We start from the raw sequence: 17197 nt of genomic DNA, 5'->3' as shown, positions 1-17197 counted from the left end.
AGGAAATCTGGGAGGGTCCAAGCTCTCCACATATCCTTAGCTGAGTGCACACAAGCAAGGGGAAGACCTGGGTGAGCCCAACAGAAAGTAAATACCAGGGAAGATTTCAAAAATGCCTAAAGAGGGGAGCATGTGGGTGGCTCAGTCAGTTAAGTGTCTGCCTTCGGCTCAGGTCATGATCCCAGGGTCCTGGGATCAAGCCCCACATTGGGCTCGTTGCTCAGTGGGGAGCCTGCTTCTCCCTCTCCCACTGCCTGCCGCTCTACCTGCTTGTGCTCTGTCAAATAAATAAAATCTTAAAAAAAACAAAACAAAAATGCCTGAATGTTGAATGCACTCCTCAACACACAGGCAGGTCTGTCAATAGAAGGTGGAAGTCTTATGGCTCCTGGTATTTGAGTACAACCTCTGACCAATCAACTGCTGCTGACTAATCTACACAGACAGGGGTAACCCTGTGGAAGCAAGACCAAAAAAGAAAAAGAAAAAAAAATGGATGCCAGTGGTTGAGACAAATACTGCAGATAAATTCTTAACATTTTATTATAAATAAATAAAAAAACTCAGCGACAGTTACAACTTTCCGGTGGGAAATAATGAGAACCCAGAATTGTAAAACTGCTACAGTATATGATCTAAATTGTCCAGTTTTCAATAAAAATTAAGACATACAAAAAAAGCAAGGAAAAAAGTATTCAATAGAAACTTCTCTGAGTAAGCCCAAATACTAGATTTGACAGTTATTATAAAGAAATAAAACAATGTTTAAAAAATTAAAGTATGACAATGACTTATCAAACAGAAAATACTAATAAAGAAAAATTACAAAAACAACCAAATGGCAATACTGGATTTGAAAAGCAGAGTAACTGAAAATGTATTAGAAATGTTTACCAGCAGATGTGAAAAAAAAAAAAACAGTAAATATTCCAAATTTCATGAAAGCCTTTAATCTACAGATCTAAGAAGCTCAAGAAACCCCAAATAGAATAAATACAAGGGAATCCTAAGCACATGACAGTCAAAGAGAGAGAAGCAATGAAAAAAAAAATTCATCTTGACAATGGTACAAAACAGCTGACTTCTTATCAGAAACAGTTAAAGCAAGAAAGAAGTAGGGTGACATTCAATTTTTTTTTCTTTAAAAAAGTCAACTAAGAAATCTATATCCAACAAAACTGCGCTTTGAAAACAGTCACCAAAGACCACAATTCTATAACTCAATTTGTATGGAACATCCAGAATAGGCAATTCTACAGAGACAGAAAGTAGATTAGTGACTGCCTAGGGCTGTGAAAGTTGGGGACAGAACGAGGAGTGACTGCTGATGGATACACAGGTTTCTTTTTTGGGTAAAAATTCTCTAAAATCAATAGTGGAGATAACTGCACAACTCTGTAAATATAAAAGACTACTGAATTGTACACTTTAAGTGAATCATATGGTATGTGAATTATATCTCAATAAAGCTGTTTTTAAAATACAGCAAAACCAAGATATTCCTAGATCAATGAAGACTGAGAAATCTAATCATGGCTGAAGGTCTGTTTTACAGTAAATACTGAAATTCCTAGAGACTATAAGAAAATAACAACCAGACAGTAACTTGAGTCTGTAAGAAGAAGAAATTAAGAGTGACGAAACTGGTAAATTTGTAGGTAAAAAGAACTGTATGAATATGTGTTTCCCCTTTCTTCTTTCATTTCTTTAAAGGATTGTACAAAATCATAACAGTCTATTTTGGAGTTAATAGCAAATGTTGATGAATCTGTAGATAGATACACAAAAAAAGGGGAGGAAATGGAGCTATACAGGAACAAAGTTGCTATATTTTACTGGAATTAAGTCAATATTAACTTAGAATAATTAGATGCATATTATAATCCAGAGATCAACCTCTTAAGATTACAATTCAAGAAATCAGAAATTTAAGAAGTTTAAGAAATCAGAAATGTAAATAGTACAATGAAAAATATTTAGAATAAAAAAAGGCAGCACAGATGGGAGAAAAACAAAAAAAATATGAAACATATAAGAACACAGAGCAAAATGGCGATGTAAATCCAACCCTATGAATAATTATATTAAATGTAAATGGATTAATCATTTTAATCAAAGGCAGAGATTGCCAGTGCAATCAGGCAAGAAAAAAACAGAAGTATCTATACTGGAAAAGAAGTAAAATTATCTTTATACGGAGAGGACATGATCCCATTTGTAGAAAATCCTAAGGAATCCACAGACTTTTAGAACCAATACATGAGTTCAGTAAGGTCACAGAATACAAAATCACTATATAAAAATCAATTCTATTTCTATGCACTAGCAATAAAAAACCCAAAATGAAATTAACTATTATAGCATCCAAAAGAATAAAACACTAATAATTTAGCAAAAGAAGTGCAAGATTTGTACACTAAAAACTATAAAGTATTGCTCAGGGAAACTGAAGACCTAAATAAACAGAGATATTCAGTGGTGATGGACTGAAAGACATACTGTTAAGATGTCAACACTATCCAAACTGATCTATTCGATAAAATCCTTACTAAAAATCCCAACAGGTTTTTTGTAGAAACTGACAAGCTAATCCTAAAATTTGTCTGGAAATGTAAAGGATCCTGAATAGCCAAAACAGTTTTTGAAAACAACAAATTCTGAAAACTTAAAATTCCTAATTTTGAAAGCAGATTTGGGGTTGCCTGGGGGTTGGGGTGGGAATAGGGACTGAATGCAAATGGGCATGAGCATCATTTAGCCATGATGGAAAGGGTGTAAACTGGATTGTGATGATGGCTGCAAAACTTTGTAAGTTTACTAAAAATCACCAGATTATACACTAAATGAGTGAATTTTAAGGGTAAATTATACCTCAATAAAGGGTTTAAAAAAAAGATTTGTACACAAATGTTCATTGCAACTCTATTCATATTTGCGAAAAACCGGAAACATTTCAGATGTCCTTCAATAAGAAAATGACTTAGGGGGAAGAAAAGACTTAAAAGGAAAAACAAAAAAACAAAAAGGAAAAATTCAAAGATAATGTGTAAAATTAACTAGATAAAGGAGATTGAGACCAGTTAGGAATGAAGAAGGATAGATGTAAAAAGAATCATAGGTCACTGGCAATGACTAATAATAAACAACAAAAACTGTTAATATTTATTAAGCACATATTATGTAACAAGCATTACATTAGGCACTATACTTATGCCATTTCACTGTCACAACAATTCTCTAAAGTACTCTTGTCCTCCATTGGAGAGAGAGACACTGAGGTTGGAAAAGTTATGTAAATTTACCCAAGGTTAAATATATGGAAAATACAACTGCTACTGTATATGTGTGTTTTGCTACTGGGGGTCAGGAGGTGGAGAAATAAATGCCAAATGATTGTGAAGTCTTGGATTTTTTTTTTCACCCCCTCTCACTGATTATTTCTTAAGTAAATATGACATATTAGTAATTGTGTTATCTCAGGGAATGAAAAACAATCTTATTCCTAGGAATCCAATTTAATTCTGAAAGATTTAGATAAATGGTTTGGATTTATCTGGCATCCAACTGCTTTTTATTTTATGGGTAATTACTAAAAATACTAAATGGGGAGTTCTTGCCAATTCCAAAGGAGTCAACACATCTTTAGTATAATCATATACCTTTCTTCCATATGGTTTTTCTACCATATTGCTGTCACTGTCAGAATTTTCACTCTGAACTGGTTTTGTGAACCCAGATTTGGGCATCTTATAGCTGTTCAGCTAGCTTCTTCTTTTATCAGTCTTCTCATCCTGGATCTGTAAAGAATGGATATATAAGGGTTATTTGTATTCATATGCAATGAAACCTACTTAAAGGTATATACCACAGTTAATGCAATTTGATATTCTCTATGTCTCTAAAAGTCCTAGCCTAAACTAAGTTTTCATTTAAGAATTTGAGCTTCTAATTAAAGTCCACTCAGCTTGTCACTGAAAAGAAAAGAGAACTACTTTTATATTTCTTCCCATCTTCTCTAGACTAATATCTAATATCCAGTTTTTCAAGGAAACACAAGCAGTAGAAATGAAAGCAGTAACAAAGGGTTTGTCATTTCAGCCTGTCTCTAAAGGTAGACGGTCCTAGCAGATTCTCTGGTAGTTCTGCATTGGTCTGGAATATACTTCTGAAGACCCAACCAAGAATCTGATAGGTTTGACTGCAATTTTACAATATCTAATTCCATTTTAAATTAACTTAAATTTATGAAACCCTTCCTACTTGAAATTCCTGGAGTATTTATTCACCTTCACTCAACTCCCAGACATTCCCAGGCAGTTAGTCACTTTACCAACCTATTCATTTGCTTAATGTTTATCATACTGTAATTATCATGTCATATATCATTTTCTTTCTAATTTGTTCAGCCTTCTGTTTCCTGCTCTGCAATAGGTCAAGAATCTTCTTAGAAGCTTATGCTTACATACAAGCTTACACTTGAAATCCAAAAAAATTCCAAGAAGGGAGTTTTACATATAAAAAGGGAAGCCATGAGACTAGACCAGTGTTGCTGTCTGATGACCTACCAGCTACATGTGGCTGTTGAAAGTTAAATTAACTAAAATTAAAGTAACTACTATATAATACAGATATACATTTCTATTATCACAGAGAGCTCTACTGTATAGCACTGGGCTAGACTGAAGTTGCTGGCCAACAGGAGCATGACAGACCACAACATTAAGCAGAATGACTGACAAGCCTAATTTTTAATTATTTCATGCAATAAATTTCTTATAGATGGATATTACAGGTCTAAGTAAGCTATATTCTAGCATCTATGTGAATTATTAAAACCCAGACACCTTGAACAGAAGATTAATAAAATCTTCTATGTTCTTCAAATTGTTCTATTGGTGCTTTAAACTGTTTGATTGCAATAGGTGAATCAAACCCCAAAATCCCTTAAATGAACTGACTTAACTTGTAGATTATCAAAACTAGATTAAATTAATCTGAACATAGCCAAATTAGAATACATTCCAACAGAAAAAAACTGCCAGAGTTCAAATAGTTCAAATCTTTCATTTATAGAGGAGGAAATAAACTTGAATAAAGAAACTTTTTTGATACTACACACATGAGGCACAGTTTACCTTGGGATCATTCAACTGTTTCAACTATTACCATATAAATAGAATCATTAAACATAGCACTGCCCTCAAAACTAGCCTTGTGTAAAGCCTACAGAGTTACAGTTATGAGTCATATATAAACACAAAAATTCTGACTCAAAAGCAAAACGGATCTGCATAATATCAACCCCAGGCATTAGTCTAGGTGAGACTATAAAGATAAAGCACTAGCTCCTTCGTAGATCAAGCAAAGCAAGTTATTGGTGAATTTAGGACTGTCATTAATATTTTTTAAGAAAATTATACATAGCAATAATATTCTATTAATGGACTGTCAGAAAAAGCTTGTATTACCTTTCAATAACTTTATTTGGAAAATTTCAAAAAATCAAAATTAGATTCTAAAAATATTCCATCAATAAAAAGCATTTAATATATAGTTAGGTTCTGAGCCTATGCTATATAATGTAACTGCTAGAGCAACCAATATACAAACTATACACAGGATAATCAAAATCACATTAGGTAAACTAAAACAGAGTATCTTAAAATGTACAAATAACCAAATAGAAGGCAGGAAAAGAATGGAAAAAAGATATGCCATGCAAGCACTAATCAAAGGAAAGCTAGAGTAACTACATTAATATCAGACAAAACAGATCTCAGAGCAAAGGGTGAACTTTACTTATTACACACTGATAAGTTCAGTGTGTAATTAGATCAGTCCACTAAATGTGTATGCAACTAGCAAAAGAGCTGCAAAATACAGGAAGCAAAAACTGGCAAAACTGACAGGAGAAATAGACAAATTCATAATTACAGCTGAAAGCTTCAACTAGTCTAAGATAGAAAATTAACAAGGATATAAAAGAACTGAAAAATGCCATCAATTCAAGTCAACTGGATCTAACTGACATTTGTACAAAAATCTGCCCAACAACAGGAAAATAATCATTCTCTTCAAAGGCACACAGAATATTCACCAAGACAGGCATGTCATGGGTCAAAAACAAACAGTAATAAATTTAATATAATTGGGGCGCCTGGGTGGCTCAGTTGGTTAACCGCCTCACTCGATCTCAGCTCAGGTCTTGATCTTAGGGTTGTGAGTTCAAGCCCCATGTTGGGCTCCCAAACAAACTACAGATCAATATAACAGCTCATGATCATATACAAAAAAATCTTCAATAAAATATTAGGAAATTAAATTCAACTATATATAAAAAGGACAATCCATCATGACAAGTAGGATTTATCCCAGTAACTGAAGGTCAGCTTAATGCGTGAAAATCAATCTATGCAATTCACTGTATTAACAGACTAAAAGCGAAAAAAACAAATGGTAGTCTCAACAGATACAGAAAAAGCATTTGATGAAAGTTAATACTGATTAATGGCAAACAACTCCCAGTAATAGAACAGAACTTGAATGCTTTGTCTCCTAAGATCAACAATGAGGCAAGAATGTACACTCTCATCAAACCTCATCTTTTCCCCCTGGTTTTACTGAAGTATAACTGACAAACACTGTATATATCTAAGGTGTACAATGTGGTAATTTGATATATGTATACACTGTGAAATGATTACCACAAGCTAATTAAAACATCCATCATGTCACATAATTAACACATTTTATCTGTGTGTGTGTAGTAAGAGCACTTGAGTCTATAAGAAAATTTCAAGTATATAATACATTATTAACTATAGTCACCATGCTGTACATCTCCCCATTTCCCCCAATCCCCAGCAACCGCCATTCTACTCTTTGCTTCCATGAGTTCATTTTTAGATTCCACACGTAAGTGAAATCATACAGTATTTATTTTTCTGTCTCTGGCTTATCTCACTTAATGTAATGTCCTTCAAGTTCATCCATGTTAGCACAAATGGGAGGATTTCCTTTTTTTCAATGACTGAATAATATTCCATTGTAAATATGAAGACCATATTTTCTTTATCTATTCATCCATCAACATACATTAAGGCTGATTCTACACTTGGCTTTGGTGACTAATGCTGCAACACTGATTAGTAGAAATATCACTTTGAGGTATTGATTTCATTTCCTTTAGATATATACCTAAAAGTGGGATTGCTGGATCAGATAGCAGTTATATTGTTAATTTTTTGAGGAACCTCCATGCTCTTTTCCACAGTGGCTGCACCAACTTACATTCCAACTAGAGTGTATAAGGGACCTTGTCACCCTACGGTCACCAACTCTTGCTATCTCTTGTCTTTTTGGTAACAGCCATCCTAAAAGGTGTAAGGTGAGATCTCATCATGGTTTTGATTTGCATTTCCCTGATGATTAGTGATGCTGAGCACCTTTTCTCTCTTTTTTTTAAGATTTTATTTATTTATTTATTTGACAGAGAGAGAGACACAGCGAGAGAGGGAACACAAGCAGGGAGAGTGAGAGAGGGAGAAACAGGCTTGCTGCAGAGCAGGGAGCCCAATGCGGGGCTCGATCCCAGGACCCCGGGATCACGACCTGAGCAGAAGGCAGATGCGTTAACGACTGAGCCACCCAGGCGCTGAGCACCTTTTCATATACTTGGCCATTTGTGTGTCTTCTCTGGAGAAATGTTCAGGTCTTTTGCCCATTTTTAAACTGAATTTGTTTACTATTGAGTTGTATATATTTTGGACATTAATCCCTTACCAGATGTATGGCAAATATTTTCTCTCATTCCAAAGGCTGCCTTTCCATTGTTTCCTTCGCTGTGCGAAAGGTTTTTAGTTTAATGTAGTCCTACTTAATAAAAATTTCCTGGAGTGCGGGTTAAAATACACATTTAGTAGGTGTGAAATAAAACCAAGAATCTGTACTTTTAATAAGTATCCCAGTGGTTCTTAATCATTAGGAAAATTTGAAAACAAATTAAATTACTGAGTATTTTTACTGATACTATAAACGATCTCATTAGAAAAGGATTCATTTCATTAATTTAAGACAGGATTTCTCTACCATATTAAACCATATATATACACAACATGCATGCATGTGGGTGTGTGGGGTATCATCTTAATTTAAAAAATAACTACATTAAGCAGCCTGAGTGTCTCATTAAAATTTTTTAACTGTCATTTCCTTTCTTCACAGGATAACTCTTTGTGAGAGTACTTTAACTTACAAGATTGATCCTAAAGAGCATTCAAACACTGGCACAATATTTATTTTATTCTACTGATTGTTACTTATGCCATAAATGCTCCATAGCTTTCTTCTCTTAGATTGATCTGTTTCCGTTTTTCTGGCAAGTATATGTAGCAACTATTAGTTTCTTATCACTGCCTCTTAATTATCACCTTTAACACTGGCTTCTCTGGAAGTTTATTCTTCCCTCCACTTTAGATAGAAAATTTGTTGCTTACTCAATTACTGCCCTCTATAGATTTTTAAGTTTAAAATCGTCTTAGCAGAAGCTTGCAAACCACAGATATTTTTTTCTTTCAGATTATAAGGAAAAAATGAAGTTTTATACAATTCTTTACATTTAAATAGAACTTTAAACAGTATTTTCCAAACTGATTTTTCAAAGCCTCCTTCATTGGGATCTCTAGAAACTACTTTTGATGTGGGGTGGGGGATGAGGGATGGGGAAGAGAAATCACATAACTGGAAGAAAACTACTGTATCTTAAATCTCTTGACCTAAGTAAGGTGGTATCCATCTACCTGACCCAATCCTTCTTTCCAGTAGAAAAATATTCTATAAGCACACTTTCTTGGATTACATACACATTTGCTTTAGCAAAAGGAGTCTGACCGACTCATTTTTGGGACACAATGCATGCATATCTAAAAAGTCCAGTTATTGGAAATTTGCTAAAAACTACTGATAAAAATCCGTATCCCTACCCACAATGTAAAGTTTAACCAAGCAAGTAAAACTAATTAGGCAGTAACAATGTCACTAAACTAATGCTAAGTTATAATTTAATAACAAGAAGAGCAGATTCAAACAACACAGCTAACTCGACAAGAATAATTACACAGATAAGCATCCTTCTTGAAGGCTGAGGTAACTGCAATGTCAAGTCTTGCTTGACAGTCAGACTTCTTAGTATAATAACAAAACCGATTCTTCAGGCAATATTAATAAGTTGCTCTTTTTTGTTTACGACTTACTCTCATCCTAACAATTTGGAGAAAACTTTATCTTCCTAGCAGAGAGTACAAAATCGCCCATAGGAAGAAGCCAAACGTTGTTGAGAAAATGCTTTGGAAAAACCAATCAAGAAGGAATAAGCCTTGGGAGCAGTCTGTAGGGAAAAGCTACTCAACATGACAAAACAAGTGAGGGTTAAGGGGAAAAAATCCAAGAAGAGAGAAAAGACTGGTAGACTATTGGCAAGATAGTATGGCTAGACGAGAACTTTGGAGAACAGAAGTAGATAATGGAATTTGTGAAGTTATATGCTATGGATGTAAAAGTAAAAGTGAAAATCTACAGAAGTGTTCCTCTAAAGAAACTAAAGAAAATTCTGTATTTTGAGATCACTTTATAGTTTTATAACATTCAGTGAGCACTGGACCCTCAGAATCAATGCTTTAAACATTATTTTTTTTGTTAGCCCTAGTTACTCTATCTTCCAATTATAAGTCTAGTCACTCTATTTTCCAACTATAAGTCTGACTTCAAAATTCCTCATAGGGGTATCACAAAATACCAGAATTTGTCTTTAGCTTCTATCTACAAAACGAAAAGGTATCAAACTCAAAGTCTGTCAGCAAATCTTTCCCAGTTAAGTCATCAGATATACTTAGCTTTACTACTACAGCTCTATACCTACTTGGCACTTAGTACTCATCCTTTAAGAGTACATTTTTACCAAGGTTTTGGTGGCAGGAAGAGGGGAAGCTTTCCTCTAAGTGGGCTAAGATAAGCAGAAGTTTAAAAAAAAAAAAAGTCAGGGGGAAAAAAACACCCAAGAGAAAATAAGCAGAACAAAGTACTGAAACCAAAACTTAGTAAAGGATGAATACATACTACATGGATTAAAAGTTAACTGAAATCTAAACACAGATGCAACAAGCTGACATTTTATAAAATGGTTTCTTTCCCTCACTTCAACCCTGCCTAAACCGACTTTTAAATTAAAGACAATCAAACTGCGTTGGCATTTGTTTTTAGCTTTGACGAGATCCTCTTTGATTCACATTACTGCTTCCAGAACATTTCAATTTACTCAAAATATGCTGTTCTTTTAGGCTTATGCCACCTGGTAATTCAAACTTGCTTGACTACCAGAAGCAAAGCAGAATGGTTTGTTGTTGTTTTTTAAAGATACAGATGTCTAGCTTTATCTTTGGAACTACTGAATCAGAATATCTGGGAAGGGAAATAAATACCACTTTTTAAAAAGCTGCCTTTAGTGACTGCCAGGGGCTGGGAGAAGAGGGAAACAGGTTTCTTTTTGGGTAATTAAAAATGTTCTAGAATTAGGTAATGGTGATGGTTGCACAACACTGTGAATATACCTAAAACCACTGAATTGTACACTTTAAAATGGTGAAAATAGTGAATTATATGTGAATTTTATTTCAATAAAAAAAGGTCCCTGGTGGTATAGCTTAACAATTCTGATACTATAGAGTTGAGCCTTGAACAATATGGGTTTGAACTGCACAGGTCCATTTATATGTGGAATTTTTCAATAATTATATATTAGAAAAAATAAAGAGATATGCAACAATTTGAAAACACTCACACAAGAACTACACAGCCCAGAAATAGTGAAAAAAGAGTTAGGTATCCCATGTATGCATAAAATATGCAAATACTAGTATATTTTACCATTTATTACCATAAAATATACAGAAATCTGTAATAAAAAACTAATTTATCAAAATGTACACATGCAGAGACTGTACATGGTACCATTTAGTCAAGAGAAATGAAAACAAATGTAAAGACAGAGTATTAAATAACTGCATAAAATTAACTGTAGCACACACATCTTGTACTACCGTAATAATTTCACAGCCACATCCTGTTACTACTGGTGGGTTCAGCGTTGCAAGTACCCACTTAAAATGTCGAGTCATGCCAATCATCTCTACATAAATTGCGCATTGCAGTAAAAAGTGATCTCTTGTGGTTCTCCCTATTAGTAAGGAGTTAAAAGGAGTTTTTAAGGAGTTAAAAGTTGTATGTGGATTTTCAACTGTGTGGGGAGTCAGCACCCCTAACCTCTGTGTGTTGTTTAAGGGTCAATTGATCTTGTATTCTGGAAATGAACACTTAAGTAAATGGATAGTGAATTATAGGAGCTATGGTTCTCACTGCTTGAGTGGGAGATTGCAGAAAGGCAAGTCAGGAGAAGGCTGAAATGTGGTAACGAATTATTGTTTGAGGGAGTATGAACTCATGTTTAGCTTAATGTACACACAGATGGTTTCATACAAAAATATTTATAGATATGCATAGGTAGAATTAGATTACACACATAGATTTCCTTCCTGTATCAGCTAGCAAGCCCAGGAGCAACAACAAATACCCCAGTAGCAAGGAGAACACGTAACACCAAGATCTTGGTTACTAGTACCTTTCTCCAAAGGAACCAGGGCTTAGAAAAATGGCTGATCCTAGGACTGAGAGGAAATACACAACGTGAGTTTGGAGACTCTTGTACTATAAAGTAAGGAAGTCCTCAAAAAATGGACATAAATTCAACAATGGGAATGTGTCAAAGGGATACAGGTGTCCACTGCAAGAGGTCCCAACTACTAGAGTTGGAACACTTTCAGCAATAGAATAAATAAGTAAAGTGGTACTGGGTTATAACCCAAGGTATAAATATCTATGTCCATTTCCATGAGGAATTCCAGGTAGTTTATATAGATATTCTCTCAAGGAGGTGAATGAAGCATTACTGCCCACTCTGTGGGTTGCACAGAGTGACTTCCTTCCAAAGAATACAGTACAGAAAGAGGGAAAAGAAAGAAACTTGAAAAACCTGACAAATACTATCCCAGCAAAGTGATTAAAGTTAGCATCAACAGTGATGTCATGTTGATAGTATGTACCCTTGATGTGATGAAAACGGAACTTTACCTAGGTGGTTTTCCTCCCTAAAACACATAACCCTAGTCTAATCACAAGAAAAATATAAGACAAATTCCAATATTGGGGCACCCTACAAAAATACCTGACCGGTACTCCTTAAAATGGTCGAGACCACCAAAAACAAGGAAAGTCTGAGAACCCATCACAGCCAAGAGGAGCATAGGAGACATGATGACTAAATGTAATGTGGTATCCTAGATGGGATTCCTAGAACAGGAATATGACATTAGGTAAAAATTATAGAAATCTGTATAAAGTATGGATTTCAGTTAATAATAATGTATCAATTATGAAAACTGTACCATGCTAATGTAAGATATTAATAACGGAGAAAATTTTGTGAGGTATACAGAAACTCCATGTTGTCTTTATAATTTTTCTGTAAATCTAAAACTACTTTAAAGTAAAATGTTTACTTATAAAAAAGTTCCCCAGGTAATTTCAATGATTTGGGAACCATTAAATAACTTCTTCCTCTACCCTTTTTACTGCAAGCACCTACATACCTCCCAGTTACTCTACCTCATATTGAGTTTTATCACTTACAGTCTTTATCTCTACCTCAAATCCCTCCCCCATCATGGTTTTCTTCAAAGTTCATGTCTAGGGCGCCTGGGTGGCTCAGTTGTTTAAGCGACTGCCTTCGGCTCAGGTCATGATCCTGGAGTCCCGGGATCGAGTCCCGCATCGGGCTCCCTGCTCGGCAGGGAGTCTGCTTCTCCCTCTGACTCTCCCCCTCTCATGCTCTCTCTCTATCACTATCTCTCTCAATAAATAAATAAATAAAATCTTTAAAAAAAAAAAAAAAAAAAAAAACACAAATTTCATGTCTATATCCCATCTCACACTCTGACCCCTTAGGTTCTTGGACTTCTCACTATCAAAAACTTTTTCACCCCACTTTAGCCACTACTCCATTTTTTTCTCTTCAGATTTTTGTTAGTATCCTTTGCCATTTTCTACTGTGGTATTTACCATTTTTCTATTGTCTTGTAAAAGCAGAAAAACAATGCTGTCATTTTTGTACACGCACACACATACACAGACATATCTCAGAGATACTGTGGGTTTGGTTCCAGACTACTGCAATAAAGTGAAAATCGCAAAAAAATGAGTCAAATGAATTTTTTTGGTTTTCCAGTGCACGTGAAAGTGATGTTTTACACTACACTGTAGTCTATTAAGTTAAAAAAAAAAATGGATATACCTTAATTAAAAAAAATACTTTCTTGCTAAAAACTGCTAACTATCATCTGAGTTTCGAGTTGTAATCACTGATCACAGATCACTATAACAAATAATGAAAAAGTCTGAGATATTGTAAGAACTACCAGAATGTGATACAAAGACACAAACTGAGCAAATGCTGTTGGGAAAATGGCACTGACAGACCTGCTCAACACAAGGTTGACATAACATCCAATTTGTCAAAAAAAAAAAAAAAAAAGTGTCTGTAAAGCGCAATAAAGAAAGCCAATAGAACAAAGTATGCCTGTGTATATATGTAATAACACGTAATTTAAATTTAAAATATAATAATTTAAATTGTGGTTAAATTATAGTAATTATAACTATGCATTTATAATTACATATAACTTAAATTTAAAATCTATATAAAATTTAAATTGTGGTGAAATATACCTAATATAAAATTTACCACTTTATTTTTTTATAGAGGTATAACTGACATGTAACATGACATTAGTTTAAAGCGTAAAACATAACGATTCAGTATTTGTATATACTGTGAAATAATCACAATAAGCCTAGGTAACATCTGTCACCATACACAGGTGCAAATTATTTTCCTCATAATGAGAACTTTTAAGATTTACTCTTAGCAACTTTCAAATTTGCAATACAGTATTATCCATGCTGTATATTATGCTGTCACCATGCTGTACATCTTTATGACTTTTAATTTCCCACTGTTTTTTTTAATCTTTTGACCCCCTTCACCATTTACCCCCCACCTCTAGCAACCACTGTTTTCTGTATCCATGAACTTGTTTTTTTGTCAGTTGTTGTTGCTGTTTTTGTTTTTGTTTTTTCAGATCTTAAATTTAAGAGCGATCATATGGTGTTTGTCTTTTTGACTGACTTATTTCACTTAGCACAACTGTCCTCATGGGGCACCCATGTTGTCGCAAATGGCAAGATTTCATTCTTTTTTACTGCTGAATGATATTCCCGTGTGTGTGTGTGTGTGTGTGTGTGTGTGTGTGTGTGTGTGTGTGTGTGTGTGTGTTTTGTAGGGGCCAAGGTAAGGCCACCCAAAATCTACCACAATGGCCTATCATGTGTCCTATCATGTGTGTGTGTGTGTGTGTGTGTGTGTGTGTGTGTGTGTGTGTGTGTGTGTTTTGTAGGGGCCAAGGTAAGGCCACCCAAAATCTACCACAATGGCCTATCATTTTGAATTGCAGCTACTTGGGAAACAGTCAGTGCAAAGACACTTACACACTCTTTTGTCCCCCTAAAAGCAGGAAATATATCTCCCATATAAAAGGCATCCTTATCATCAATCAGAGATAGGGACTTCAAAAATGAAAAAGCTGTAGAAATGAATCTACTACCTCAGCCCAAATTTCACTTGGAATTCCTACTACGTGAAGTTCCCGAACATGTTTTCTTCATCCTCTCAATTCCTCACAAATTTATTGTCTTTGTCTAAAAAGCAGAAAAACTGCCTGCCTTGCTCATTTCTTGGATCTCATTTCATTATTGGGCCTCCATGAGCACATAATGGAACTTTGGGTTTTTTCTCCTGTTAACCTGTCTCACGTAAATTTAATTCTTAGTCCAGCTGTAAAACCTTAAAGTGGAAAAGAAGAATTTTTCCTTCTCTATTGTATATATCATAATTTCTTTATCCATTCATCCATCAATGAACTCTTTTCATATATTGGCTACAATAGCCAATATATTTATTACAATAATAATGCTGCAATAAACATGGAGGTGCATGTATATTTCCAAGTATTTTGTTTTCTTCACATAGATACCCAAAAGTGGAATTCTTAGATCATATGATATTCTATTTTTAATTTCTTGAGGAACCTTCATACTATTTTCCATAGTGGCTATACCAATTTATATTCCCACCAACAGTGCATGAGGAGGGTTCCCTGTTCTCCACACCCGCACCAATACTTACTTCCTGCCTTTATGATAATAGCCATTCTAACAGGTGTGAGCAGGTATCTTACTGTGGTTTTCATTTACATTTCCCTAATGATTAATGATGTTGAGCATCCTTTCATGTACCTGTTGGCAACCTGCAGGTCCTTCTTTGGAAAAATGTCTATTCAGATCTTCTTTCCACTTTTAAATTGGATTGTTTTCTTTTTTGCTAGAGTTGTAGGAGTTCTTTATATTTTCTAGATATTAGTCCCTAATAGATATAGGATTTACAAATATTTTCTCCCATTCAGTAGGCTGATTTTGTTTTGTTTGATGATTTGTTGATGGTTTTGTTTTGTTGATGGTTTCCTTTGCTGTGCAGAAGCTTTTTAATTTGATGTAGTCTCACTTATCTTCGCTTTTACGTTTGGTGTCAGATTCAAAATACCATTGCCAAGACCTGTCAAGGAGCTTAACACCTGTTTTCTTCTAGGAATTTTATGGTTTCATGATTTACGCTCTTTGAGTGGATTTTTGTTTAGGGTATAAGATAGTAGTCCAGTTTTCTCAAGACCATTTATTGGAGAGACTGTCCTTTCCCCATGTATATTCTTGCCTCCTCTGTTGTAAATTAACTGACCACGTATGTATGAGTTTATTTCTGGGTTCTCTACTCTGCTCCAGTGACCTCTGTGCCTCTTTTTATGCCAGTAACACAGTTTTAATTACTATAGCTTTGTAATATAGTTTGAAATCAGGGAGCGTGGTGATGCCTTCAGCTTTGTTCTTCCTGAAGACTACTTTGGCTATTTGAGGTCTTTTGTGGTTCCATAGAAATTTTACAATTTGTTTGTTCTATTTCTGTGAAAAATGCCATTGGAATTTTGATAGGGATTGCACTGAATCTATAGATTGCTTTGGCTAGTATGGACATTTTAACAATTTTGATTCCATCAATCCATCAGCACAGAATCTCTCTCCATTTGTGTCATCTTCAACTGCTTTCATTAACATCTTCTGGTTTTCAATATACAGGGCCTCGCCTCTTTGGTTAAATTTATTCTTAGGTAATTTTTTTTGATGCAATTGTAAATGGGACTGTTTTCCTGATTTCTCTTTCTTATAGTTCATTAGTATACAGAAATGCAACAGATTTTGTATATTGATTTTATATCCCAAAACTTGACTGAATTCGTTTACTAGATCTAACAGTTTTTGGTAGAGTTTTCGATACATATTATGTCATCTGCAACGACAGTTTTACTTCGTCCTTTCCAATTTAGATGTCTTTTATTTCTTTTTCTTGCCTAACTGCTCTGGCTAGGACTACCTATACTGTGCTGAATAAAAATAGCAAGAATGGACATCCTTGTCTTGCTCCTGATTGCAGATGAAATGCTTACAACCTTCCACTGTTGACTCTGATGTCTGCTCTGAGCTTGTCACATATGACCTTTATTATGTTGAGGCACATTCCATCTATACCTGCTTTTGTTGAGTGTATTATTTTTTTTCATAAGTGGATGTTGAATTTTGTGAAATGTTTTTTGGCATGTATTGAGATAATATGATATCTACCCTTCATTTTTCAATGTGCTATATCACACTGACTGATATGAGGATGTTGAACCATCACCATATACCTGGAATAACTCCCATCTGATCATCATGTATGATCCTTTTAGCATACTGTTAAATTTGCTTTGCTTTGTTAAATTTTTGTATGTACATTGATACATTCACATCAGGGATAGCAGTGGCAATTTTTCTTTTCTTGTGATATCTTGTCTGGTTTTGGTATCAGGATAATGCTGGCCCCAGAAAATTATTTTGGAAGAATTCCCTACTGTTCTATATTGTGGAGGAGTTTGAGAATAATTGG

General features: G+C 34.6%; 1 protein-coding gene across 7 annotated transcripts in view; it reads right to left on the bottom strand.

The window, feature by feature from the left end:
• The window catches only part of ANKRD12 (ankyrin repeat domain 12), a 123870-nt gene that overhangs the window by 86428 nt on the left and 20245 nt on the right, over positions 1-17197 (bottom strand). For all 7 annotated transcript variants that reach the window (XM_078060590.1, XM_078060586.1, XM_036092504.2 and 4 more), the window contains exon 2: positions 3660-3797. In XM_078060590.1, coding sequence (XP_077916716.1) covers positions 3660-3746 — 87 coding nt within the window. In that variant the 5' untranslated portion in view covers positions 3747-3797. The remainder of the gene's footprint in view (positions 1-3659; positions 3798-17197) is intronic.

Source organism: Halichoerus grypus, chromosome 13 (genome assembly GCF_964656455.1).
Source record: "Halichoerus grypus chromosome 13, mHalGry1.hap1.1, whole genome shotgun sequence".
Lineage (NCBI taxonomy): Eukaryota > Metazoa > Chordata > Mammalia > Carnivora > Phocidae > Halichoerus > Halichoerus grypus.
Note: the sequence above shows the minus strand (reverse complement) of the source record. Positions and strands in the feature narration are given on the sequence as shown.